Source organism: Dipodomys merriami, unplaced genomic scaffold (assembly GCF_024711535.1).
Source record: "Dipodomys merriami isolate MVZ:Mamm:240054 unplaced genomic scaffold, mDipMer1.0.p SCAF_655, whole genome shotgun sequence".
Lineage (NCBI taxonomy): Eukaryota > Metazoa > Chordata > Mammalia > Rodentia > Heteromyidae > Dipodomys > Dipodomys merriami.
Window position 1 is genome coordinate 77,978 of NW_027206241.1, and position 27,755 is coordinate 105,732.

Consider the following 27,755-nt stretch of genomic DNA (forward strand, 5'->3'; position numbering starts at 1 on the left):
CCCACACCCCAGCACCCACATCCCCACACCCCAGCACCACATCCCCACACCCCAACACCACATCCCCACACCCCAGCACCACATCCCCACACCCCAGCACCCACATCCCCACACCCCAGCACCACATCCCCACACCCCAGCACCAACATCCCCACACCCCAGCACCACTTTCCCACACCCCAGCACCCACATCCCCACACACCCCCACCACATCCCCACACCCCAGCACCCACATCCCCACACCCCAGCACCCACATCCCCACACCCCAGCACCCACATCCCCACACCCCAGCACCCACATCCCCACACCCCAGCACCCACATCCCCACACCCCAGCACCACATCCCCACACCCCAGCACCACATCCCCACACCCCTGCACCACATCCCCACACCCCAGCACCCACATCCCCACACCCCAGCACCACATCCCCACACCCACATCCCCACACCCCAGCACCACATCCCCACACCCCAGCACCCACATCCCCACACCCCAGCACCACATCCCCACACCCCAACACCCACATCCCCACACCCCAGCACCACATCCCCACACCCCAGCACCCATCCCATAGCCCCACACCCCAGCACCCACATCCCCACACCCCAGCACCCACATCCCCACACCCCCGCACCACATCCCCACACCCCAGCACCCACATCCCCACACCCCAGCACCCACATCCCCACACCCCCCCACCACATCCCCACACCCCAGCACCCACCCCATATCCCCACACCCCAGCACCCACATCCCCACACCCCAGCACCCACATCCCCACACCCCAGCACCACATCCCCACACCCCAACACCCACATCCCCACACCCCCCCACCACATCCCCACACCCCAGCACCCACCCCATAGCCCCACACCCCAGCACCCACATCCCCACACCCCAGCACCACATCCCCACACCCCAACACCCACATCCCCACACCCCAGCACCCACATCCCCACACCCCCCCACCACATCCCACACCCCTGCACCACATCCCCACACCCCTGCACCCACATCCCCATACCCCAACACCCACATCCCCACACCCCTGCACCACATCCCCACACCCCCCACCACATCCCCACAACCCCGCACCCACCCCATATCCCCACACCCCAGCACCCACATCCCCACACCCCAGCACCCACATCCCCACACCCCCCCACCACATCCCACACCCCAGCACCACATCCCACACCCCAGCACCACATCCCCACACCCCAGCACCACATCCCCACACCCCAGCACCCACATCCCCACACCCCGGCACCCACATCCCCACACCCCAGCACCACATCCCCACACCCCAGCACCCACATCCCCACACCCCAGCACCACATCCCCACACCCCAGCACCACATCCCCACACCCCGCACCACATCCCCACACCCCAACACCCACATCCCCACACCCCAGCACCACATCCCACACCCCAGCACCACATCCCCACACCCCAACACCCACATCCCCACACCCCAGCACCACATCCCCACACCCCGGCACCCACATCCCCACACCCCTGCACCCACATCCCCACAGCCCAGCACCCACATCCCCACACCCCAGCACCACATCCCCACACCCCCCCCACCACATCCCCACACCCCAGCACCACATCCCCACACCCCTGCACCCACATCCCCACAGCCCAGCACCCACATCCCCACACCTGCATCCCCACACCTATACCCCAACACTCGTACCCCAACACCCACACCCAAATACCCACCTCAACACCACACCAAGATGCATATACATATCTATATATATATTTGCACAAATACAGGATTGTGTATAGACATGCATTCAGATGTGCATGTCCATACATACACATGCACTCATCCTGAGCGCCAATCAAAGCATCTCCTGGCTGGGCACAAGCTTCATCCCTGTAATCCCAGCTACACAGAGGAACAGGTCATGGCACGTGAGCATGTGTGCACACAATCGTGCACTCACACTGTGTAGCCATGATTGTGTACCACAATACATGCAACCCATGTGCCCTCAGAAGCACATACATGGACACCTGTGACACACAGGAGGGCAGACACGCCAGCTCTACAGACCCATGAGTGCCCACAGTGCCCACCTGCACAGCTTCACAGGGCTCCCTCCAAAGCCAGGGGGTGGCTACTGCTTTCCTGCACCCCTCAGGTCTATGCTGATGCAAGGAGCCCCCCAACGGCAGGGGCTGTGCCTCCTCTCCCCAGCGCTCCTCTGCTCTGTCTCTGGGTAAGAGGTGCGCTCTGCCCTGGCCAGCACGTGGGACGGCCAGAAGGAAGGAAGCCTGGAGGGCAGTGCTCACAGACGGTCCCTGGGGCTCCTGGCCAACTCATCCACTCCTGTTCCCTCCATACAGGGCTTCCCCGGGAACCACCAAACGTGGTCTGGAGCCAGGCTCTGTGCCAGCTCTGCCTGCCAAACCCCCAGCCTGAACTGTGAGCTGACTGCACAAGTGCACACGCATGCACGCAGACTACACAAGTGCACACACATGCACGCAGACTACACAAGTCCACACGCATGCACGCAGACTACACAAGTGCACACGCATGCACACAGACTACACAAGTGCACACCCATGCACGCAGACTACACAAGTGCACACGCATGCACGCAGACTACACAAGTGCACACACATGCATGCAGACTACACAAGTCCACACGCATGTAGATTGCACAAGTCCACATGCACGCAGACTACACAAGTCCACACACATGCACGCAGACTACACAAGTCCACACGCATGTAGACTGCACAAGTCCACATGTACACAGACCACACAAGTCCACGCAATGCGTATAGATTATACCAGCCACACACATGCACACACACCACACAAGTCCACACAGATGCATGCAGACTACACAAGCCACACACATGCACACAGACTACACAAGTCCACACGCATGCATGCAGACTACACAAGCCACACACATGCACGCAGACTACACAAGTCCACACGCATGCATGCAGACTACACAAGCCACACACATGCACGCAGACTACACAAGTCCACACGCATGCATGCAGACTACACAAGCTACACACATGCACGCAGACTACACAAGTCCACACACATGCATGCAGACTACACAAGCCACACGCAATGCATATAGATTATACCAGCCACACACATGCACGCATACCACACAAGTCCACACAGATGCACGCAGACTACACAAGTCCACACACATGCATGTAGATTGTACAAATCCATACACAGGTATGTAGATTACACAAGCCACACACATGCACACTCACCACACAGGTCCACACACATGCACGCAGACTACACAAGTCCATACACATGCATGCAGACTACACAAATCCATACACAGGTATGCAGATTAAACAAGCACACACATGCACCCAGACTACACAAGTCCACATTCATGCTTGCAGACTACACAAGTCCACATAGATGTAGACTACACACGTATGTAGATTACACAAACCACACATATGTACACAGACTACAATTCCACACACATGCACACAGACTACACAAGTCCACACACATGTATGTAGATTACACATGCCACATACATGCATGTAGAGTATACAAGTCCACACATGCATGTAGAGTATACAAGTCCATACAATGTATGTACAGTATACAAGTCCACACATGCATGTAGAATATACAAGTCCACATGCATGTAGAGTATACAACTCCACACATGGGTATGTAGATTACACACACCACATACATACATGTAGAGTATACAAGTCCACATGCATGTAGAGTATACAAGTCCACATGTATGTAGAGTATACAAGTCCACACAATGCATGTAGGGTATATAAGTCCACATGCATGTAGGGTATACAAGTCCACACATGGGTATGTAGATTACACACACCACACACATGCATGTATAGAGTACACAAGTCCACATGCATATAGAGTATACAAGTCCACATGCATGTAGAGTATACAAGTCCACACATGCATGTAGAGTATACAAGTCCACACACGGGTATGTAGATTACACACACCACACACATGCATGTAGAGTATACAAGTCCACACACATGCATGTAGAGTATACAAGTCTACACATGGAGTATACAAGTCCACATGCATGTAGAGTATGCAAATCCACGTGCATGGAGAGTATACAAGTCCACATGCATGTAGAGTACACAAGTCCACATGCATGTAGAGTGTACAAGTCCACATGCATGTAGAGTACACACGTCCACATGCATGTAGAGTTCACAAGTCCACATGCATGTAGACTTCACAAGTCCACATGCATGTAGACTTCACAAGTCCATATGCATGTAGACTTCACAAGTCCATATGCATGTAGAGTACACACGTCCACGTGCGTGTAGAGTTCACAAGTCCACATGCATGTAGAGTTCACAAGTCCACATGCATGTAGAATACACAAGTCCACATGCATGTAGAATACACACATCCATATGCATGTAGAATACACACATCCACATGCATGTAGAGTTCACAAGTCCACATGCATGTAGAGTACACAAGTCCACATGCATGTAGAGTACACAAGTCCACATGCATGTAGAGTTCACAAGTCCACATGCATGTAGAGTTCACAAGTCCACATGCATGTAGAGTTCACAAGTCCACATGCATGTAGAGTACACATGCCCACATGCATGTAGAATACACACATCCACATGCGTGTAGAGTATACAAGTCCACATGCATGTAGAATACACACATCCATATGCATGTAGAGTACACACACCTATGTGCATGTAGAGGTCACAAGTCCACATGCACACTACACAAGTGCGCCTCATCTCTTCCCCTCTCTATGGCAACCGCTCTTCCCCCGCCCCATTCCACTCCCTCCCCGTCCCTCACTCCTCCCCTCCCCTGGGCAGAACCCCCCCAGGGTGGCCTGTCCCTCAGGACAGCACCAGGCAGGCACAGCGCAGGTCCCCCACCCAAGGCAGGGAGCCCGAAGGCCCGCACCAAGTGACCCGAGGCTTCTCCTGTTTGCAGGTGAGAAACAGCAAGGCCACGGGCTACTGCCTGGACCAGGGGGCAGAAGACGATGACCGGGCCATCCTCTACCCCTGTCACGGCATGTCCTCCCAGGTAGGCGCCTCCCGGGGCCACCCCCGCTGGGCTCCGGCAGGCACAGAGGGAGGCGTGGGACGCTGCCCACCGTGCTCAGGGGTGGGAGCTGTCCGCCGTGGTCTAGAGCAAGGCTGGGGCTGGGGTGTTCCCTGCCACTCCAGCATCTCGAGCCCTAGGCTGAGTCAGGGGAGGGTGGCCTGGGCTCCTGTGCCCTACCAGGTCTCCCTGTGTCTAGTAGCTCCATTTCCCAACAGCTGAGGGCCGGCCGGCATCCTGAGCCTGGGCGGCGCCCATCTGTCCCTCAGCCCCGCCACCCTGGTGGTCCGCTACGGCGTCCCCAGGTAAAGCCTCCAACACACACCAGGGGCCCATGCAAGCGCCTTTCTTCACCCTGGGGTCAGCCAGGCCTGGTGGGCGGCCACTGACCGCTCCCGCTGCCCCCTCAGCTGGTGCGGTACAGCGCGGACGGCCTCCTCCAGCTGGGACCCCTGGGCTCCACCGCCTTTCTGCCCGACTCCAAGTGTCTGGTGGATGACGGCAGGGGCCGCACGCCCACCCTGAAGAGATGTGAGGATGTAGCCAGGCCCAGCCAGCGGCTGTGGGACTTCACCCAGGTCAGTGGGTGGGGCGCTGAGGCAGGAGGCACCGCTGCCCTCGGGGCTAGCTGGTGGGGTGGCAGCAGGGCAGCGTGGGGGGGTGAGGGTGGGGGGCGGGGGGCGGGGGGCAGGGGGCAGGGCAGCTCCCACATCAGCCCCATGGCTGTTTAAAGCTGGAGGTCAACTCTGAGACAAGCTCAGAGGTTTTGGTCCATCTTGGCAGGGAGGGTGTGGTGGAATGCGATTGAGGAGAGGGGGAGGAGGGGGAGAGAGGGAAGGGGAGAGAGACTGCTGGCAGGCCCCCCTCCCTTCCCTCCATGGCTGGGCTATGCACTGCCCTCCCATACTCAGGACCAGTCTTGCCCATCTTTCTCCATCCAGTCAGGCTGGCAGAATGAGGGCAGCCAGGCATGTCCTCTGAGTGTCCCCGTCCCTGCCCGACTTCCCTGGGGCAGTACTTGGCAGTCAGGAGTGGGTCCACTGTCCTGGAGGGCAGCATGCTCCTCAGCTGTGGCGTGAGCCGCCACTTTGCTTGCTCGGGTCGCTGGAGTTCCACCTCCATTGCCGCTGGGGTCCCCAGGGGCCTGGGCCATTCTGGAGTGTCTGTGGACCAGAGAACGGGGAGCAGGGCAGGCTTGCAGCAGGGCCTGACTAGACAGACCAGAGGACAGGGTCCCTAGGATGTTGTGGTGGCAGCGTGGGGCCGGGCGGGGCTGGCACGGTGGCCTCTTGTACGGAAGGTGAGCTTCCGTACCAGCTCAGCTTCTCCGCAGAGTGGTCCCATTGTGAGTCGTGACACTGGCCGGTGCCTGGAGGTGGAAATGTCCAAGGACGCCAACTTCGGGCTGCGGCTGGTGGTGCAGAGGTGCTCAGGGCAGAAGTGGATGATCAGAAACTGGATCAAGCATGGACGGCACTGACCCTTCCTTCTCCACCCAGCGCAGAGCCCTGTGGACCTGGGCGGGGGCACGGGTGGGAACCGGTCTCTGCAGACCCTACAGACCAAGAGCGGGGCTGGGCCCTGTCTCCCAGGACCGTGGAAGCCAAGCAGCCGGTGGCATCGGCCGCAGGCCGGGAGCAGCGTCTCCTGGGACAGAGATCTGAGACAGAGCACGCCAATGCCGAACCACGTGCCTTTTCTATGGTGTTCCCAGACAGGCCACCGGACAGCCGCCTCCCGCATGTGCCAGTTCCCTGTACATACCCCCACAGTGCCAGCCCTGCTGCCCAGAGCCGAGGCCGGGCAGCGTCTTTGCACCAGACGCCCCTTCCACCCAGCCGGCCAACACCTCCCAACTGGCGGCCCCTTCCTGGCCCACTTACCATCGCCAGACCAGAGCGGCCCTGTGGTCTGGTTAGAGGCCAGGAGACCACGTCTGCCCTGGTCACACATTTAGGAATGGCCAGTGGGGGACAGATGGCAGCGGTTAAGTGGCAGAGACGGTCATACCTGTCTTCGTGGGGGTCAAGGCTGGCCACTGCCAGGTAGCCCACCCCATCCTAGGCCCTGGCTCTTGTTGCCCTGCTGTCCCTGCAGCAGGGGTCAGCAAACAATGCCCCCAGCACCTCGCCTGTTTTTATAAATAAAGTTTTATTGGCACACAGCCACTCCCACTGTTGGCATGGTGTCTGTGGCTGCAGAGTTGAGATGTTGCTGGCAAAGCTAAAAGCTTTTCTGTGGCCTTCCAGGAAAACGCTCACCGATGTCTGCTGGGCCAGGAGGGCTGACCTTGCCAGGCGTTGGCTGGCTGGGGGTGAGCGGTCTGGGGGCCTCAGCCTGGGTGCTGGCCACTGTGGCTCTTGTGCCTCCAGAAGTTCCCTGGCCCCTGGGCTCCATGGCAACCATCCTCGTAGCTCAGGGCCCCTCCGAACTTTTCAGTCATGTGTGCTCAAGCTGCGGGTTGGGTACCATAGCACGAACCTTAGAGACGAGGCTGGTGCAGCGGCATGGGGCCGGAAGCGTGTGCTCACTGGGAGAACAGGCCTGGGGCCGCTGGGCTCACGGCCCCAGCAGGAGCAGGAGGAGGATGGAAACAAACAGGTGCCTGACTGACCGACGGAACCAAGGCCCTGGCTGGCTTCCGGCGCATGCTTGGCTCATTCTCATCCTGGGGGGAGGGGAGACGTAGACGCACACTCAGGAGCGTGAGCCGCAGCCAGCCTCTGAGCATCTCCTGGGGACCCTGTGCCCACTTCCTGCCCCAGCGTCCTGCTCTTGCGTGAGATTCCTTTTCCCCATGCCATGCCTCAGAAATGCCTTCTTCTGGTCTAATTGTCCCCAATTCTGCCTCCTGAGACCTGCTCACAGGTGCGCCTGACTTTCTACCCAACCCGACAGCCCTCACCTGCTTGTTTGTGGGTACTCAGCCCTGGCAATTTCCCAAGAATCCTGAGGAGCCTCAGCCAGCAGCTGGGGAGAGGGAGGTGGGCTTGGGTGGGCTCCTCACAGCCACAAGGTTTGCACAGCGCGGTGCCGGGCACTGCCCGTGGCCAGCAGGACGCCCCCATGGGTTCTGACTCGGGGACACACCCCACTGGGGCCAGCCTACCAGCACAAGGCCCTGAACTCAAACCCCAGTACCACAGAAATAGAAAACAATTAAACAATACAGCCAGATGTGGTCTGTATCGAAGCCAACCTGGGGAGAAAAAAAAGGAAAGCAAGAGATGAGGAGAGAGGATAAAAGAGGAGAAACACAGAACAGCACTGGCAGCACTGGAGATGCAGAACAGTCCACCGGCCTCACTCAGAGCTGCCAAACGGGGCTGGGGCTCCAGTGGTAGAGCTAAGGGGCAGTGCCCAGGCCTGGGATAGCAGCACAAAGGAGATACAGACAGTGAGAGGGAGGAAAAGGGAAAGAGGGGGGAAGAAAGAATCTACCATCTCTCCAAGCTCAGAAACGGATTCTAAGTCAAGGTATGGACAGGGCAGGACCCTGTGACCCCCGTCCCTCCCAGCTCTGGCGTGGCTCGCTTTGGCCGGTGCTGCAGTACCTGAGCCTCCGTCCTCTGTGGCTTCTGTGTCCCCCACCCTTTCAAGGACGTCATTGATAGGACCAGAGCCCCTGCTCCAACTTACCCTCATGCTCACACAAACTCTGCCCTGTCTGGGGCGCTGTAGGAGTTTGGGGAGACAGCATGTGGCACCCTCTTTCTGCAGAAGCATCTGGCTCTTCAGTGGAGCAGAGCCAAGCTCAGACCCAGGGAGTTCTCCTGCCTCCTCCCAGACGGGACCTGGGGAGCCCCATTCCCCCAACTCCCAGACAGACAGAAGCTGCCTGAGCCCCTCCCCACAGACAGACACACAGAAGCTGCCTGAGCCCCTCCCCACAGACAGACACACAGAATCTGCCTGGGGCCCTCCCCAGACAGACACACAGAAGCTGCCTCGGCCCTCCCCCCAGACAGACACACAGAAGCTGCCTGCGCCCTCTGCGCTCAGCTCAGGGCTCCAGGCCTGAGGGTCCAGCAGCTTCAGGCTGTCTCTCAAGCTGATGGGAACAGCATCCCCAGATGACCAAAGCTAATTAAGCTGACAACCTTGACAAGTGGCCTGGTTAACAGCCCAGGGGAAAATAAGTGGAGAAACCTCGTTATTTCTTCTTGCTTTTTAAGGCACCCAATAATCATGTTAAAAGTTAAATTAAATGGCTTATCTGTGCTAGTACAAATCAGCTAAAGTGAGATTTCTTCATGGCTGAGCCTCCAGCCAGCCAGGCCCCAGGCCAACTGCTCACTCCAGATGGATTTGCTCCTGTATATCCAGGGCCCTGAGGTGATACATGCAAAGCTGAGTCCTCCTCTCCAGAGGCTGAAGTTCAGTGGGGTCCAGCTCTCTCCTCTCCTCCCCTTGAGTCCCTACAGCAGATGTCCTTCCTGATAGCCATGGAAATGGCAGAGGCAGGGAGGCCGGAGGAGAGGGCAGCTGGGAGGGAAAGGAAGTGCCCACTAAAGCAGAGGACGAGGGCCGGGCGTCAGTGGCTCACGCCTGTCACCCCAGCTATTCAGCTGAGATCTGAGGATCACGGTTCAAAGCCAGCCTGGGCAGGAAAGGTGACTCTTATCTCCAATAAACCACTCAGAAAACCAGAACTGGCACTGTGGCTCAAGTGGTAGAGTGCTCATCTTGAGCTGAAGAGCTGAGGGATAATGCTCAGGCCCAGAGTTCAAGCCCCATGACCAAAAAAAAAAAAAAAAAAAAAAAAAAAAAAAGACAGAGGAAGAATCACCCTAAGAAAACCACCTGCAGAAGCCAGACTCAGAACCTGACAGGCAGAATTATGAGCAGCTTAGCACAGAAGTGGCAAGACTGAAGGATGAGAGGAAAACTGATACAAAGAAAGATAAACACCAGGCAGGCGTGGAGAGGTAACCAGGGGGAGAGGGAAATGGCTGGCACCGGGAAGGGTGTGAACTTAGATCTCGGTCATGATTAATGTGGACACAGCCACAGTGAAAACAGGCAGGACATCCTGGAGAGGGTCAGATGGGGTCACGCTGGGATGGCAGCAGTGTCCTGAGCAGAGGGTCTCTGCTCTGCCGGACTTAGTGCTGGAAGCCAATGGCCACCCTTCCACTTAAGAGAACAGACATCGTATTCCAGGCCCTGCTCCTGCTCTGGACAGCTCAGTAACGCCTGGCTAATGGAATGCACAAGGCCCAGGGTCAAACCCAGGAACCAATAGGCCTGATGTGCCTCCATCTGCCAGGAGGAGCAGATGGCTAGGAGAGCAGGCTGGGGAGAGAGAAGGGACAGAGGAGGGACAACGGAGAGGCGAACAGGATGATGCAGCCTGCGCCCCGCACTCACGCGTGAACATTTCAGAGCTGCAGCTCATGGGCCAGAAGTATTAGGGCATCCACACAGGTGCAGAAACAACCACCTAACAGCCTAGGGCATCCATGCAGGTGGAGAACCGATCACCTGCCCAGCTTGAGGTCAAAGCTACTACCTTCACACAGGCGCCAGCCCAGAGACGAGGCCTGTGCGGTGCAGAAGGGCAGGGGGGCGGTGGCGCTCCGCCAAGCGTGTGACTCGGTCAGCAGGGGTCTGCTGCAGCTCTCAACACAGGCTGCATGCTGGAAAGACGCCACTGACATCTCATTTTCTACAGTTAATTTGCTAAATGCCAACTAACTGCTCGAGTGCTCCTTCTCACCGGGCGGTCTTCTCCACATCTCTCTAGGTGTATTCTCCACTCCTACGTATGACCCACATTCGCCTCCTGTGGGAGAAGCGGAGGGAGGCGAGAGCATGAGGAGAGCCATTTGCATGGCTTTGTCCTTTTCCATACCAAGGTACAAGAGACACCCTTCTAGGCGCATAATAGGTGCTCAGTATGTCTTGTCCTAATCAAGCCAGATGTGGTATGATCCCATCATTTGAGAGGCTGAGACAGACGGATTGCAAGTTTGAACCCAACCTGGACTACTTAATAAGATCCTGTCTCCCTCCATGGCCCCCCCCCCCCGCACCCCCCCAAAAGAACCGGTCTAGTAAGAGAACTAAGCTGTGGAATGGAGAGCTTCTTGATCTGCTGAATGCCAGAGGCTCAGCTGTTTACAGACAACAGCAGTTTACCTTCTTTCGGGACCCTCGGCCATGGCTAGTGTTTGGTGAGGGAAAGAGGGCGAGTCAGATCTGCTGAAGCCCAAATTCCACCAACAAAGGGGCACCTCGGGGCCTTGCAGAACACACCAGCAGTGCCTGGAATTTAGTTAGTTAGGACTGGGCGCTTCCCAGGCTGGGCTCAAGTGATCCTCCAGGGCCTGCCTCCCTGCCTGCACCAGGCCACGCGGACTCAGTGAGGAGCCCCAGGCCCACACAGCTGCAGGGAAAGCCGAAGACCCACGCAGCCCCTTCCTGCCTCACAGGGCTACAGACGGGCTTGCGAAAACCAGACCCTCCCAAGGCCCTCTCTCTCCGAGACACTCTTCTATAGAAGCCATTTATTGGTGGGGATGGAGTGGTGGCTGGGGTCAGCTGAGCGTGAAGAGCTGGGCGCAGAGGTCGTCCTGCCGGCCTAGCAGGCCCTGGGCGGGGATGAACTCCAGGGGTACCGACTCCGGCCCCTTCTTCTTCAGGTCCCGCTCAAAGATCTGTAAGGGACCCATGGTCCTGGGCTTGCACTCCACAGTCCCACCCTACCACAGCCCTACCCAGCCCCTGCACCAACCCCAGTACCTCATAGGCAGTGAGCTCCAGGAGCGGGGCGATGCTGACCTCAGGGACAGACAGAACCTGGTTGATGACACTGGCAGCTTTGGACACCTCTGGGTGGTAATGCTGCTGGAGCGTCTGAGGGACAGGACATGGGGACCATCCACAAGGGCCACAGCCCCTGTGCCATGCAACCCCAGCCAGACGCACAGACCTCCCACTGCTGGGGGCAGGGTAGGGGGGGTGGGGGGGTAGGGGGGTTGAATGGACGTGCTGATAGGATCAAACAGGGCTCCCTGGGAGCCAAACCAGCATGGGTAGCACTGTGGTAATGCAGTTCTTGTCAGAGACGGAGTGGCAAATTCAGGGGTGGCTTGGGGCTACCAGAGCCCATCCGAAGCATGGAGCCAGCAGCTCACCTGCAGCTCCCATAGGCAGCTCTCCAGTGCCTGGCTCTTGGCTGGATCCTCCTCCATGGGGTCATAGGGGTCAGCATCCAGCTCTAGGAACAAGATCCAGGCCCCATGTGCCGGCTGCTCTCTACGGGGCACTGCCAGGTGTCCTGCCTGGCAGGGTCTTCCTGGCCGTACTCACCAGGCTCCACACCAGGACATGGCAGGTGCAGAGTCTGCTGCCCAGGTCAGCCCCCGCTGTGTCAGGATTTGGGGTGTGTGTGTGTGTGTGTGTGTGTGTCTGCAGCCTGTACTGGTGCTCTCTGGAGTAGGGTCAGCCCCGGTGTGTGTGTGTGTGGCGGGGGGGTGTCTGTAGCCTGTACTGGTGCTCTCTGGAGTGGGGTCAGCCCCGGTGTGTGTGTGTGTGTGTGTGTGTGTGTGTGTGTGTGTCTGCAGCCTGTACTGGTGCTCTCTGGAGTGGGGTCAGCCCTGGGGCTGGACTCACCCAGGCCTTGCGGGCGGTGCACCAGGACTCGGCAGGCAGGGTGTCTGCGCAGCAGGTTGCAAATGAAGGGCAGGACCATGAGGAGGGCCTCGGGAGGTGCCGTCAGAGCAAGGTGGGCAAGGCGCTTGGCGAAGGCAGCCACCAGGTAGGCAGGGAGATGGCTGGACGGGGCGACAGGGTGTGAAGTTTCCAGGCCCCACCGCAGCCAAGGCTGCCGTCCCATGGAGAAGCCCTGCAGCAGCCTGCGTGGCCCCGGCCTCCTATGCTTTTCTGAAGCCTGATGGGTTCTCCCAACACTTACGAGGATGACAAGAAGAGGTCAGCTAGATGGAAGAAGCGGGCTCGATACTTGACGTGGAAGATGGATGGATCCAGAAGGCCATAGAGCTTCCGGTAGAAATCAGGGTACTCCCTGAGACAGGGGGCATGGGGACCACATGGGGACCAGGAAGGAGGACAGACCAAAGCCCCAGCAAATCAGCGCTTCAGCTCCTCCTCCTCCCCTTTCTGTCCTGCCCCGAAGTCTCCTGGGCAGGCCCCGGACTCCCGAGCACCCTCACCGTCCTCTGGGGAGCAAGTCCCCCAGGGAGGGAGGCCAGAAGGACTGGAGGCCCAGGGCCAGAAAGCTCAGCCCAGACCGACACTCACAGGTTGTGTTTGTGGATCAGGATAAAAAGTCCGTTCAAGGCCAGGAGGCTGATGGCACCCCCTGCAGACACACAGAGATATGACGCTTGACTGGTAGCTTCAGGCCCACTGTTCCCACCCTAACCACTCCCATGGCCTGGAAAGACAGCCACTGCGACAGTGCCCTCAGCTGTAAAGCTGGAGGCCCCTGCTCATTGGGCCATCTACATGGCCTCAAGCTGATTAGGAGGTTAAGAGGCGTGACCGTGTGTGTGAACTCACCCACATCACAAGCACTAGTAAGGAAGTCAATCATGAGGGTGGGTTGGGCCAGGTGAGGCAAGATGGAGTCATGCATAACCACGAGCACCTTCTTGTACAGGCTGAGAGGCAGCTGGGAAGATCACAGGAAGTCAGGGTACAGGTGGCTGCCCACTTTAAGACCTCAGCCCCCCAGGCCCATTACCCTACCTTGTGCTTGAGGAAGCAGAGCCACATTGCCTGGAAGGCCTTCCTATGCTCCTGCAATGAGAGAGTGCTGCACTAGCTCCACTGAACCATACGTTCCCCCTCCCCAGCCCAGGGGTGGCGTCGGGGGCCTGCCTGTCCTCTGCCCATCCATACACAGAGTCTGGAGCCGCAGGCCAGACTGGCAGCACCAGACCTGGGCCTGCAGGCTAAGAAGCCTTGGTACAAACGGCAAGGACATCCCTGTAGGCACAGAGGGCATAGGGGCTCAAGCCCAAAGCTAGTGATAAAGTGACCAGACACATATCACAGCCTACCTCACTGGGCCTCTTTCTACCCAGGAAGAGGATGCTGTGCCCCAGGAAAGCCAACTAAGCCTCCAGAAGTATCTCACCTTCAGATGAGTGACCTTCCACTTATTGGACAGCTCTGTAAGGATAAATGAGAAATGTTTCCCAGCATGCCAGAGAGAGGCAAAGCAGCCAGGCTGTCAGACCTGGTCAGTGCTCTGTACACCCTCTCTGGGCTTGGCCCAGGACGATTACCTGTGTGTTTCACATAGAAGTTGGTGGCCTCGCCATCCTGGGAGGGCAGGCTTACAGCAGACAACAGTGTGAACGCATTGTTCCAGAAGGTGAGAGATGCCTGCAGGAAACCTGGACTGAGTACCACTCACCTGCCTTCCTGAGGTGCCACCGGGCAGGAGACGGACTAGCTGCTCACCTCGGGCTGCTGGGTGGTGACCTTGGCTGTGGTGGCCGCAGCCGCCTGCATTGTGTGGTAACGGATGTCATCATGTTCCAAGTACTGGCAGAACTGGGAGATGAGCAGACTCTGGTCCTCCTCGGAGGAGAGGAGGCCTCCCACCACTACCTGGGGGCAGGGGTGCAGTGAGGACCTTCTCCCCCTTGCAGCACCTGGTGCCAGGGCCCTATTGAGCCACCACCACCAAGGGTCTGGCCACATACTCCCTCTTTCCACTGCCAAGGAACCCCCCCCCCCACCTTCAAGAGACCTACAGGAGTCAGTGTCCCTCGGCCCCCAAGGCAAGAAGCCAGAGCATGCCAGAGCATGCCATCCCCCAGACACCAGCTCAGGCAGCTCACTCCCAGAACCCATCTTGTATGCATGGAGCAGTGCTCTGGGTCCCCAGGGCTCACCCTGAAGAGACTGTGGGGGAACAGGTAGTGGCCCTCCCACTGGGCCTTCTCCAAGGGCTTTGCTCCTTCCAGCTGCACAAACGTCATGAGCACCCTGAGGGCCTGCTCCTGTGAAGCGTGGGAATGGAGAGACCATGACACTTCCCCTCCAGGTAACCCTCCTCGGGCCCCCAGCACACCTCAGTCTGGGGAACCCTTACAATCAGGCCCAGGATTAGGCTAGGAAGCAGAAAGAAAAAACCAACCCTGCCATGTCTTGCTCCATACTGTCTCCACTCATGGTCTGGGCTTGCAAGTCCCAACCATGAGAAGGGGCGAGGACACCATGATGCAAAGGCATCTGGGCATGGAGCTACGTGACCGTTCCCTTGACACTCTGTCCCGGGAATGACACTGTCAACTTCACACACTGAGCCTTTAAAGACCCAGGCATGGGAACCAGAACAGTGACCCATGCAAAGCAGGGCTCAGGACAGTTCTAGAACCACAATTACAAACACTACACCTCCAGGGGCAGCAGGATGGCACCAAAAAGCTTAACAGCCTCATGTGAGGACAGGCCGTGGCACCCCCTCTCCTGCTGTCTGCCGCCTCCGCTTTGTGGAAAACTCTAGAGTTGGAGAGGAGACAGACAAAAGTGACCTGGAACCTTACCTTGACCTGGAACGCCGGATGGGCAAGCAGCTCCTGCAGGCGATTACAGCAGCTGTGATAGCGGTGTCTCATCCACACCTTATACTTACACACGGCTCCCTGGGACCCTGAAGAGAACAGTTGGGGGCCATCTGACCTGACACTCACATAGGCCAGGCGGGGCTTCCAACCTCCACACATGGGAACCAGCCCCGAGACCCCTACGGTTACCAGATATTCCCTAAGCCCTGAAAACAGGCACCAGGTGCCCTCCTACGTTGCCCCCACCCCCGGTCCCCTCTCCTCACACTGCCCCGGGGCCTGGACGTGTCGCAGACTGAACACACAACCCGTAGCAAGTGAGCCTTCGAGTGTGGCACAAAGCGCACTGGGAGAAGTTACCCCTCGATGGCATTCACGCGTGCGGACACGGACATCCCGTCTCTCCCCCAGAGAACCCGGCGTGTCCTCCCACCGCCTCCCGCCTCCCGCCTCCCGCCTCCCGCGGGACCCTCACCTGCCCGGACCGTGTCCTCAGAGGGCAGCTGGCCCACGAATAGTTCTCTCCGCTCCAGCAGGGCCCCAAATAGTCTGCCGCACGTGCGTACGGCTTCCTGGATCTCCTCCGGGTCCTCAGACTGCAAAGAGAGGCCAGACCGGGTGACCAGCGGCCCGCGCCACCTCTCCCAGCCCGGCCTCAACTCGGCCTCCGGCCTCGGGAGAGGAGGCCCCGGGGCGCCCGAGCGCCGCGGCCCGCGCACCTGCAGTACGGCCAGGATATCAAACACAGAGTTGGCCTGGCCGCGGCTCGCCAGCACCGCCCGCAGCAGGCCGCCCAGGTCCGGACGCGCGCCCGCCGCGGCCGGCTCCCGCGCCGGCTCCATGCTGCCGCCTGCCTGGTCCGGCGCGCCCGCGGCGTCATCCCGGCGCGCCCATGACGTCATCCGGCGCGCCCGCGACGGTCCGGCCGCTCGCCTCGCCCGTGCGCATGGCGCTGTTTCACGTCGCCCGGTACTCGGGCCTCGGCGCCGGGCAGCCGGAGGCCGAGGCGGAGGCCGGGCAGCACCGCGGGGCCCGTGCGCTGCTCGAGCGGCTGCAGTGCCGGGCCCGCGAGCGCCAGCGCCAGCGGCAGGAACCCGAGCCGGACCCCGAGACTGCCGCGGGGACCCCGGAGGCCGCGGCCCGGCGGCGGCGGCGGCCTCGGCGGCGGCCGCGGCGGGTAGACGGCTTGGAGCCGGGGAGCCCGGACGCGCCCCGGCCGAAGCGGCGGAGAGCGGACGGCGAGGGCGCCGGCGCGGGCGGGCCGGCCGGCTCAGGTTGGGATGACGCCCCACCGGGCCCCGGCTGCCTCGCAGGTGACGGCGAGACGGCGCCGCGGGCGCGCTGCGAGCGCCACGAGGCCCCGGCGGCCCTCGACGGGCGGTCCCTGAAGGGGACGCCTGGACTTCCGGGACCCGGCCCGGTCCTGGGAGGCTTCGCCAGGAGCAAGACGCCCAAGGTGAGCGCCGCTGGGGAGGGAACGGCGAGAGGGCTCCGCGTCATCTTCACTTAGCACCCGGGCGCCGGCAGCGGCGGGAGTAAGGCTTGGCAGAGCGCCCTGGGAGCGGGGGTCTGGGGGACCACCAGGCCGGGACCGGCGTCCAGCCAGGCAGCAGGCAGCACAACTGCTACCAACAGCGTTGCTGCAGCGGAGCTTCATTCTGGGGTGCTGGGGTGCCTGTGGTGTGCTCTGGGTGGGTCTGCTGCCTTCTGCCGCCACACTTGTTTGAGTTGATGTCATTTGAAAAGTGGGGTGGAAATTGGACGTGTGGAGGATTGAAGTCAGACTGGTCAGGGCCTTTTAGGGCCGCCGGCCTCTTTGCTTGACTTTTGTGGCTCTTGCCTGCTTTGCTCCTCTCACTGGCAGAATTCTCTTGGTCTCTCTTGTCTTCTGGGGTTAGGTCCAGCCTTTCCTGCCACTGTGGCTGGCTGAGCCGAGCTGTGTCAGGAAGAACGTCACCGAGGATCTTACTCCACTGGAGGCCATTCCTGAGGTGCACCCTGACCTGCAGAAACAGCTGAGGGCACATGGCATCTCCTCCTACTTTCCAGGTGCTCCAGCCCCTGGCAGCCAGGCAGGGAACACTCACTCCTAGAGCAGCCTCTTCCAGGCTGCTGGCCATGGGGCAGAAGTCCCTGCCATATGAAACATCGGGTGTACCTTGGTGTCCTGCAGCTTGAGCTCCTGGTGTAAACACTTGGGCTTCCCAAGCCAGGCCCTCCTTGTGCCCATGGTGCTGTCCTTGGGCAAATGGGTCCCTGAGGTAGGGCTGGTCCTGCTGTAAAGCTGACCAGGCCCATCTCTTCCCCGCTGTTGTCCAGTCCAGGCAGCTGTGATTCCAGCCCTTCTAGAGAACGCAGCCAGTGGGTTTTTGGTGGGAAGAGGGGGTTACCAGCCCAGCGACCTCTGTGTTTCTGCCCCAACTGGCAGTGGGAAGACTCTGGCCTTTGTCATCCCGGTTGTACAGGTGAGCGCTAGGGTCCCCTTCTCTGCCCACTGAGGAAGCAGAGAGCCACCCCTACTTATGCAGATGGCCCTCTTTCCCACCCTCCCTACAGGCCCTGTTGCATCGTGTGGTTTGCCACGTCCGTGCCCTGGTTGTGCTGCCCACCAAAGAATTGGCCCAGCAGGTATATCAACCGTACTTCCAAGTATGGAGTGCCCAGCCACCCCACTGGGCACATGTGGACCTCAGTCCCTGAGTGACTTACACTAGAGTTCAAGGTAGGGCCAGCACTTAACCTTGGCCAGTGACAGAGACCTCTTGTAGGTGAGCAAAGTGTTCAACATTTACACAGACACCACACCTCTCCGTGTTGCCCTGGTTACCGGACAGAAGTCGCTGGCTAAAGAACAAGAGAGCCTTGTCCAAAAGATGTACGTGTGCCAGTGGTGGGCTCCTCCAGAGGCGCCCTGTGTGTGCTTGCTGGATTCCTGGGGTCAGAGTGAGCTGAAGTGTTGTGTGTGGTACAGGTAGTGCTTATTAGAAAGCCCTGGAAGCAGCTTCTTTCTGTTGTTCTGATTTGCAGAGCAGATGGCTACCGCTGCCTGGCTGACATTGTGGTGGCCACACCTGGCCGCCTGGTGGACCACATTGATCAGACTCCAGGATTCAGCCTCCAGCAGCTCCGCTTCCTGGTAACCTACCCTGGGAGCCTGTTCCCTGAGCTGACCCAGCCTCAGCAAGTGTCCCAGCTAACTGGCTCCTGCCTTCTAAAGGTGATTGATGAGGCTGACCGAATGATCGACAGCATGCACCAGTCCTGGCTGCCGCGGGTGGTGGCAGCAGCTTTCCACAGCAAGGGCCCTGCAGACCCCTGTGCCCTGCTCCAGAGAAGGCAGCCCCAAGCTGTAACTGCCCAGAGGTATCCTGTCTGTGCCTGAACACATGCTGTGCTGACAGAAGTTGTCCTGCAAGTCAGGACAGCACTGGAAGCCCCCTCCTGCCAGCACTCCCCTTGTCTTCCAGCACCTGCTACCCTCAGATGCCTCTGCAGAAGTTGTTATTCTCAGCCACCCTAACACAGAATCCTGAGAAACTGCAGCGGCTTGGCCTCTATCGGCCTCGGCTTTTCTCTACAGGCGTGGTTCAGAGGGGCACCAACGATGGGGAAATGACAATGGACGGGGACTCCAAGGGGAAGTATGCCTTCCCCACGGGGCTCCAGGTCAGTTGAGTACACCTTCCCCACGGGGCTCCGGCTGGTGCCCAGGCCCCAGCCTCCTGCCTCACCCCTTCTACTCCCCACAGCACCACTACGTGCCTTGCAGACTTAGCTCCAAGCCACTTGCAGTCCTGCACCTGGTCCTTAGGACGGACGTGTCCAGGACCCTCTGCTTCACCAATTCCCGAGAGAATGCCCATAGGTAAGCTAGGTTAGGGCATGTATGCCGAGGCAGACTGGGACCCTGGCACCACCTAGCTCCGTCTTCTCTCCCAGGCTTTTCCTGCTAGTACAAGCTTTTGGAGGTGTAAGTGTGGCTGAGTTTTCCTCCTGCTACGGACCCAGCCAGAGGAAGAAGATACTGAAGCAGTTTGAGCAGGGCAAGATCCAGCTGTGAGTACTCGGGCAGGGGCAGAGTCTGCTGTATAGAGGAGTGGGGCTCTCTGAAGGGTGATTACTTCCAGAAATTGGCCTCCTGTGCCCAACTCTATGGCTCAAGGCCTGGAGCTTCTTGCTTTCTCTGAGGAAGGGTGGGCTTAAGTGGGGTGCAACACTTCTGGTTAGCAGAGTCCTCAGAGCTGTGTTCCATCAGCCTCATCAGCACAGACGCCACTGCCCGAGGCATTGATGTGCAGGGTGTGGAGCTGGTGGTCAACTACGATGCGCCCCAGTACCTGAGGACCTACGTGCACAGGTGAGAGTGGCACAGTGCTTCTGGGACTCGGGGCTTGTACACTCCCAAGAGCTCCATGTGTGGCCAGCAAAGAGCTGTCCTGTGAGGTCTCTGAAGGGTCAGGGCCACTGTCTGGAGACAGCTGTGCTTGATTTCAGAGTTGGGAGAACAGCTCGAGCTGGAAAAACTGGACAGGCCTTCACCCTGCTCCTGAAAGTACAGGTGAGGCTTTGTGGGTCTCAGTGGAGTCTAGGGGAGATCGCTGGTGCTAGGGGGGCTGCAACTGGCATGTGAAAACCTTTCCTTACAGGAGAAGAAGTTCCTCCGCATGCTGGCAAAAGCTGGGGTGCCTGAGCTGACTTGCAATGAGGTCCCCAATGAGCTGTTGCAGCCGCTGGTTCCTCGGTATCAGGAAGCCCTGTCCCAATTGGAGAGGACTGTCAAGGTGAGGGCTACTGGGCCTGGGACAGCTGAGCCTCAGGGACTTGAGTAGATGTCAGGACTCACCCTGAGGATGTGTGTCCTCCAGTGCCCGCTTAAAGCCATAGAGAGTTCTTCAGTGAGCCTGAGCTCACTCTTGCTTTTCCTTGATGCTAGGCTGGGCCCTGCAGACAGCCTGGACAGGTACTAACACTTCTTCTACCTCCTGCAGGAAGAGCAAAAGTCCAAGTTGGTCTAGGCAGGGGACTTGGGGAACCGGAGGGACCCTGCTGCTGGTTAACTGCTATCTGTCCTGAGCACTGGATGCTGTGTGAGAAGAAACTTCTGAGGAAGCAGCCAGTGTGGACGGCCCCTTTCCCGCCAGTTTCCTTTGTGTAGGGCACAGCCTGGACCTCAGCTCAGGCCTGCAAGCGTCATGGGATTTGTGTGGCCTCGGGTCCCATTGGTCTCTGGAAATAAACTCCGATGAGGCTGAAGCCTGGATAGGACAGTTGGAAAGTATGGGGAGACTGACATCAAAGATCTTTTCATAGTAGCAGGTGTCCGCAGTCAGCAGTGCTTTGTGATTCACATCACAGGTGTCATGTTCTGCCCTACAACCCTCATATTGATGGGATGAAGAGACTGTCACTGATCATCTCCATTTGTTAGAAGGCTTTTTTTATGTATTAAAGTTTTTTTGTTTTTTTTTAAAGAGGAACTAATTTTGTTTGTATGAAGACAGTACAGAAAAATGTTGGCGGCAGAGCCCTCTGCCATGTTCTTAGGTACCTATGGCTCCAGAACAGACAGACGGACATCTACTGGAGGTGCCTCCAGCTGCCCCCAAACTCACACGACTCTCCCCCCAACCCCCACTCTTACCCCTTTCTTTGAGCGGAAGAGCTGCAAGAACAGGTCTCAGTAGGTGCAAGGCTGCCTCTGGGAACCTGGATTTGGGGAGGGCTCCAGACATTCTCCTGCCTCAGTCCCTGACTTCCCCTTCCTCCTAACCATCTGGAAAATTCCCACTAGCCCTAGATGTGGGCTAGCGCCCCTGCCCTTCCCACCCCCCTCCAGGTCAGGCCCACAGCACTCCATGCCCTTCCCACCTCCAGGACTCTGACTTCCTATAGGGCACGCATTGATCGGCTTCCCATCTGAGCAGCCAACTTTGACTTCAAAGCAAGCAGGTGGCTCAGGCCTGCCTGTAATCCTAGCTACTCAGGAGACAGGTCTGAGTGTTGTGGTTCAAAGCCAGCAAGACAAACTAACTCCCTACTACTTTGAGCCACAGCTCCACTTCAGTTTTTTAGTGGTTCATCGGAGATAAGTCTCACGGGACCTTCCTATCCAGGATGGCTATGAACTGCAATCCTCAGATCCCAACCTCCTGAGTAACTAGGATAACAGGCGTGAGCCACCAGCCTGTGGCTCAGCTCACAGTCTTATTTTAACTTAAATACTACTACTCTTATTACAGATAACACAAAAGAAGTATAAAAAGGGGGTACTTTATTATGCCTTTCATTTGGTAGGACACATCAGTACCCTTTAAAATCCTACTCTTCAAGTACAAATGCTTGTGTTTACAAAGTATTTACAATTCAGACTTGTTCCTTATATTCTGAAACACAACAGCTAACGTTACAAAGTGAACAAAAACAACCGCACAAAGGAAGCCCTTGCCTGTCCAGCATCTGCTTGTCCCACACTTGCCTCACCCCTAGGGAGCATTAGAAATGTCTGGCCTTCCTCTTGCTTTAAGACTAGTTGGGTCCTGTTTGCCACGGGATTAGTTAGTCTGCAGTTCTAGATTCTGCATTTATGTTCTGTTCTGAAAACCTCACACATACTTCCTTAGAGGAAGGCAGGCAGGAAAGAAGATCACTCAGGTTGGTGGGAGCTGCTATCACCAAGTGACAGTACGAACAAGTCTGCTCGCATTGTGTATGGGAGCCTGCTGCAGGCACACTTCAGAGTGAGAGGAGATGCTTGGGTAGGAGGCCTCAATCCCAAGTGTGCTCGGGGCCAAGTCCCAATCTGCTCTTCCAGACTTGCAGAGAACTTTGGCAGATAGTCCATGTAGGGCCTGCTGAAGTAAGTGATACAGCTTTTGACATCTAAGAAAAGGCTGCCAACATGGTGGGAGGAACAAAGAAGGATGAGCACAGTACTGACAAGCAGACGCTGTCACGGGGAGCCAGATCTGAAGAGTGTGGGGGAGACCATGCTCCCTGGTACAGCACACACCAGGAGAGGACTAAGGCCTGCTGTGAGCAGACAGTGCTCAGCTGACAAATAACATGTCAAATCTGTTTTTGCAACACTTGGCTTATGCTTTTTTCCAAATGTCAAATCAGTAACTCAAAAGGTAGTTTGGGTAAGTGTTAGAAAATGCCACCACATTCTGGCGTACACAAGCCACGGAGGCAGAAGATACTGTAGTGTGGACTTGATGAAATGGGAACAGCAGATACAATGACGCGGCTGCAGTGGCACGACACTGATGGTGCACAAGCCTGATGTGTGCTGTTGGGTGCTGACCTCCTCAGTGACAGCAGTAAGGGGAAGAGCCACAGTTGGCCTACCCAACCCTAAAAGGTACACATGACGCCCCCTCAACTCAGGCCTGCCCCAGCTGGACAGCAGCACTCCAGCTGACCCGCAGAACCACAGGTTTGCTGCTACCATGCAACAGAAGTTGGAGTGCTGGCCCCACAGGGTCCCTCTGAATGCGTGGACAGAATGCTTTCCAGACCAAGCCAGGGCTACAGCAAGGGGTCCGTGACCCTGCTCCCAGATCCCACTGAGTTGTCTTACTGCCACACATTGTGTGACATCTGCAACCCAACAAGATGTGCCACCGTGGGCCTCACACCAGAAGTTTCACAGAAGTTCCCTGGAGACGTGTGGCATACAGAGATGGCATGGGACCCAAAGCTCCTTCAAGTGAAAGCTACCACCACTGTGGCAGGGCCAGAAGCCACACTGGCCATTCTTTGGAATGAAAATCCAATCACAGGTTCCTTCCACGTGAGCAGGGGCACGCCAGGTGTACCTGGGAATCAGTACTAAGTATTTCCTGTTGGAATTAAACCATGCATTATGAGGGGGGACATCCTCAGTGGTGCCTATGGAGCGAGAAACTGGTCTCAGGTTATCTTCTGCGATCATTCCTTGAGGAGGTGGCTGAGTCTTCTACCCAAACCACAGCAGACAGTGCCGGAGGCCAGGTTTTAGCAAGTAGAGTCTATTTTATGACTTCACTGCACATGCCCAATGGCTTCTGGAGAGTGCTAAATACTATGTACTAATAGAAACTCTACATGGCTTTCAAAACAAGCACCACTGCCTTGGAGGAAAACTGAAAGGTGAAAGAAACGTCTCCATTGTCACTTTTTCAACTTGTCACAAACACAGATAGGACCATTCTTCCTGCAGCGTCGCACATGTTAAGATAGTCTCACACAACTCTGCACTGACAGTGGCTGCCGAGTGCTGTCTGTCCTGCAGGGTGCTACCCCAGCACCCAGAAATGGCGTGGTGTTCTCCATGCAAAGGCCTCTCTTGCCTTCCTTCCTACTGGCACGGAGGCTTGGTGGGTGTCTTTAATCTCACGGCAGGAACTCTCATCTGCAGCTTGGGCTGCTGGCTTGGGCTGTCGGAGCTGGCTGGGACCTGTGCTGGGCTTGGACCCCCAGGGGTCTGAAGTGGGGCTGAAGCTGTGGTCACCACCTGCTGCTGTATGAGCTTCTGCTGCACCACCTGGGCTGTGGCAGTCACCGCTGGGATCACCTGCACCTGCTGCCCTGCTGTCGCTGCCTGTGTGAGGGTCACTGTCTGCGGAGAAGCCTGAAGGGGATGAGGGGAACATATCACCAGAGTACTGGCCAGCAAGCATGCTGCTCTGACAGAACCACCAGACCACCTCAACTCTGGATTCTAACAGAGCAGAGCAGGGAACAAAGCAGTGCTATATTAAGTTCAGGGAAGAATGGCAGGGATGGGTCAGGAGGCAGGTTGAACCTTACTTCGTTTCTTGAAATCATATGCTAGTGTCACTTGACCAAAGTAAAAAGTTAGGGAGAAACTGCTTTAAACTTAAGGTGTTATACCACATAGCACATTTTGCACTATAAATAAAAACAGGAGAAAGCCTTGGGGCAGGGCCCCGTTGCCTCCCAGCTCTGCACTGCAAGCAGAGTCCTCCTTTAGGTTTACCCTCCCAGGAATCCGGGGAAAGTGGACCACCAAAGGTACCCGCATAATGAGGAATGGGCCAGCGCGTCAGCATGGCAGACCACTGGAATGCCCTGTTGACAGTTCTTTGTTCCCTAAATAGTTAAGGATGTCAGCTTCTTCCCCAGAGCTGATGCTTTTGTATGCATTATGAAAATCAAAAGTAATTCTTTAATCAGGATGAAAAACCAGAAATGCTATCAAAATAAGCGTCCAGTTTATTAAAAAGTCTATGTGTCTGTTTAGGCCACAATGTCTTTCCACATCCTACCTGCTGAGAAGCAGAGGCAACCTGCTGAATGCTGGCCACTGGTGTTTGTTGCTGGACAACTTGTGGAAGTTTTGCAACCTTTGATAAAGCAGAGAAGTAAACACACGAGTCAGGAAGTTTTTCTCTTTTCCTTTTTTTTTTTGGTGTGGGGGAGCAGGGGAGAAGGGAATCAATCTTTGCCTGAACTCTGGGCCTGGGCACGGTCCCTGAGCTTCTTGTGCTCAAGGCTAGCACTCTACCACTTGAGCCACAGCACCACTTCTGACTTTTTCTGCTTATGTGGTATTTAATCAAACCCAGGGCTTCATTCATGCTAGGCAAGCACTCTACCACTAAGACACATTCCCAACCCTACAAGTGTGTGTGTGTGCGTGTGTGTGTCCCTGGGGCTTGAGAGCCTGGGCTTTGTCCTTGACCTTTTTGCTGAAGACTAGCACTCTGCCACTTTGAGCCAAAGCTCCACTTTCAGTTTTTTTGGTAGTTTAATGGGGGTCAGAGTCTCACATACTGTCATATCCAAGCTGGCTTTGAACCATGATCCTTAGATCTCAATCTCCTGAGGAGTTAGGATTACTGGAGTGAGTCACTAGCACCCAGTTCTTTTATAGTTTTGAAGTGAACAAATAGCTTAAGACACTAAAAATCCATCTCAGGTGAGCTTTGGGGCATTGGTAAAAGTAGAACTCCTTACTTGAGTACCTCCTAACTAGACGCCCATAACTTATTTCTGGTCTTGTGTTACCAACAAACAAAAGTGTTGGCAGTATTGGGGACTGAACTCAAACCTCACAAGTGCTGTACCACTTAAGCCATGTTCCCTAAACAGTGTTTTCTCTTTTAATAAAAAATGCTCTGGCAGGCGTGATGTTTATGCACACCTAGAATCCCAGCCAGCACTTGGGAGGCAGACCATAGGAGAACTGTAAGTTCAAGGGCAGCCTGGGGCCATATAGCACGACTTTGTCTGAAAAAACAAAACAACAAACAGGCAAACAAAATACTGCCAACCAGGCACTGGTGGCTCACACCTGCAATCCTAGCTATTCAACAGGCTGAGATCTGAGGATTGCAGTTCAAAGACAGCCCATGCAGAAAAGTCTGTGATACTCTTTCCTCTAATTATCCACCAAGAAAGACTTTAAACCATTCAAATGATAATCATCAACAGCAAGACTACAGATTATTATCAATGTGTATGTAACAGCCACAAATAGAAGATGGAAACTTAAAAACATACTCTATAAAAGCTCAACTCAAGTATTACTTGATATCAATTACATAAATTGATTTATGAAACCTGACACAATTTATGAGACCTTTATGAAAAAGAAACTTAAAAACACTAGAGAAGGCTTAAGTAACCAAAGATATATTATATGGGTGCATCAGAAGCTAGGTTTATACTAGTGTCAATGCTAATCACAGCAATGCAATTCTAACAATTCCAACAGTGAATGAACTTGGCTATAAACTTCCTCAACTGACTCTATAATTAAATATGAAAATGTAAAGAGCCACCAATAATGAGGACAATCCTAAGAAAGGATGGAATAGAGAAATATGCCTGCCAGAGGCCAGGTGTCATTTATCAAGCCAAAGTAATGGAACTGGGCAGGGCATGAACATAAGGCAGGGCCTGAAAAGTCTGAGCAGACCCTCAAAACTCAGTTTTTAATACACAGTATTAAAAGGAACAAAGTATTCACATGGAAAAACTAAATTGAACCTTTCTTTTATGTTACACACAAAGGTTAACTCCAGGATGATTAAAGACCTGAGAGCAAACTCAGTCAACCTTGGAAGGTGACCTGGGAAGATATAACTCCATGATCTGAGAAAGGTCTTAGGCTGTCTTGCCTAGCCAGAACTCCAGCCAGAACGGCAAAGACTAGCACCCCTACATACCTGACCACATCTACACACCAGTAGGTAAGAAGAGCATCCATGCACTGACAAGTCACTGGGACAACCAATGTCCAGACTGCTGAACTCTGGCACCTCCCAGAGCGGGATCTCAAAGTTGCTAAATCAACGAAAGATACTGAACACTCCTCAGTTCCCAGAAACACAAACACTTAGAGACCAACATCGTTCCCACTTGCCAGATAAAGACATGCTCAGGTGCCACACCTGTAAGTAGTCTGACTGGGATAGTTGCTGTAGAAACCAGCTGGAGGTGCAATGCCTCCCCTTACATCCCTGAACACATCCAAGTGGTCAGCTGTGCAGACTCATCCGTGACTCACAAACATACCTGAGGACCAGAAGGTCAGCCAGCACCAACAGCATAAGCCAGCCCTACATGCCACAGGGCTACCGGCATGTTACCCAAGGACTCTGTGGAGGTCAAGGCTGCAGGAAAAGGCTAGAACCACAGGCGTACCCTGTGGTTAGACTGGGCTCCAATGTTGCTCTTTAGCCCTCACTGCTTCCAGTAGCCCCCCGCACCCAACCTGCCATTCACAGCCTGCATGGCACATACAAACCCCACTCCCGCTCACCTGGATTTGGGTCTGTACTTGCTGAGGCCCAGCCAGTTTCTGGGCCTGTGATATGGGTGTAGTCAAAAACTGGGTTTTAAGTGCTGGTTGGGCAGCATATGCGACCTTCTGCTGTGGGCTCTGAGCAGCAATCTGTTGTGCAGTTAGCTGAAGAAAGGAGAGCAAAGGGAGAGGATCAGAGCTACAGGTGTGGCTCAGTGGTATTATACCAGCCTAGCAAACACAAGGCCTTAAATTCAAACTCTGATGTCACCAAAGGGGGGAAAAGCTGGATGTTTTAATACCTTCCTCACACCCTTCCAGACATTACCAGTGGATGACAACCCA

The 27,755-nt window shown here is 56.3% G+C and overlaps 4 protein-coding genes across 16 annotated transcripts in view; 2 read left to right on the forward strand and 2 right to left on the reverse strand.

The window, feature by feature from the left end:
• LOC138815651 (polypeptide N-acetylgalactosaminyltransferase 9) overlaps nt 1-7,389 on the forward strand; it is a 48,440-nt gene extending 41,051 nt beyond the window's left edge. Inside the window, exons 9-11 of the mRNA XM_070005066.1 lie at nt 4,998-5,093; nt 5,522-5,689; nt 6,445-7,389. Of these exons, the coding sequence (XP_069861167.1) occupies nt 4,998-5,093; nt 5,522-5,689; nt 6,445-6,591 (411 nt within the window). The 3' untranslated portion in view covers nt 6,592-7,389. The remainder of the gene's footprint in view (nt 1-4,997; nt 5,094-5,521; nt 5,690-6,444) is intronic.
• A 4,231-nt stretch (nt 7,390-11,620) lies between these two features.
• LOC138815653 (nucleolar complex protein 4 homolog) lies at nt 11,621-16,514 on the reverse strand. The gene is made up of 15 exons (XM_070005067.1): nt 16,378-16,514; nt 16,134-16,254; nt 15,638-15,744; nt 14,984-15,091; nt 14,547-14,696; nt 14,369-14,468; nt 14,218-14,252; nt 13,827-13,877; nt 13,638-13,749; nt 13,377-13,437; nt 13,030-13,140; nt 12,729-12,889; nt 12,251-12,333; nt 11,856-11,969; nt 11,621-11,770 (listed from the first exon to the last, which is right to left on the reverse strand). The coding sequence occupies exons 1-15, from the start codon at nt 16,498-16,500 to the stop codon at nt 11,651-11,653; spliced, it is 1,557 nt and encodes a 518-aa protein (XP_069861168.1). The 5' UTR covers nt 16,501-16,514; the 3' UTR covers nt 11,621-11,650.
• Nucleotides 16,515-16,596: 82 nt separating this feature from the next.
• On the forward strand, nt 16,597-21,129 carry LOC138815655 (ATP-dependent RNA helicase DDX51-like). Its single transcript, XM_070005069.1, has 14 exons — nt 16,597-17,114; nt 17,557-17,707; nt 17,978-18,123; nt 18,215-18,286; nt 18,427-18,533; nt 18,686-18,794; nt 18,876-19,021; nt 19,126-19,324; nt 19,408-19,523; nt 19,598-19,714; nt 19,914-20,015; nt 20,153-20,216; nt 20,305-20,439; nt 20,647-21,129. The coding sequence occupies exons 1-14, from the start codon at nt 16,605-16,607 to the stop codon at nt 20,671-20,673; spliced, it is 2,001 nt and encodes a 666-aa protein (XP_069861170.1). The 5' UTR covers nt 16,597-16,604; the 3' UTR covers nt 20,674-21,129.
• Nucleotides 21,130-21,912: 783 nt separating this feature from the next.
• The window catches only part of LOC138815656 (E1A-binding protein p400), a 112,798-nt gene continuing 106,955 nt past the window's right edge, over nt 21,913-27,755 (reverse strand). For all 13 annotated transcript variants that reach the window (XM_070005072.1, XM_070005077.1, XM_070005073.1 and 10 more), the window contains 3 exons: nt 27,429-27,575; nt 24,928-25,005; nt 21,913-24,269 (listed from right to left, as the gene is read on the reverse strand). In XM_070005072.1, coding sequence (XP_069861173.1) covers nt 23,997-24,269; nt 24,928-25,005; nt 27,429-27,575 — 498 coding nt within the window. In that variant the 3' untranslated portion in view covers nt 21,913-23,996. The remainder of the gene's footprint in view (nt 24,270-24,927; nt 25,006-27,428; nt 27,576-27,755) is intronic.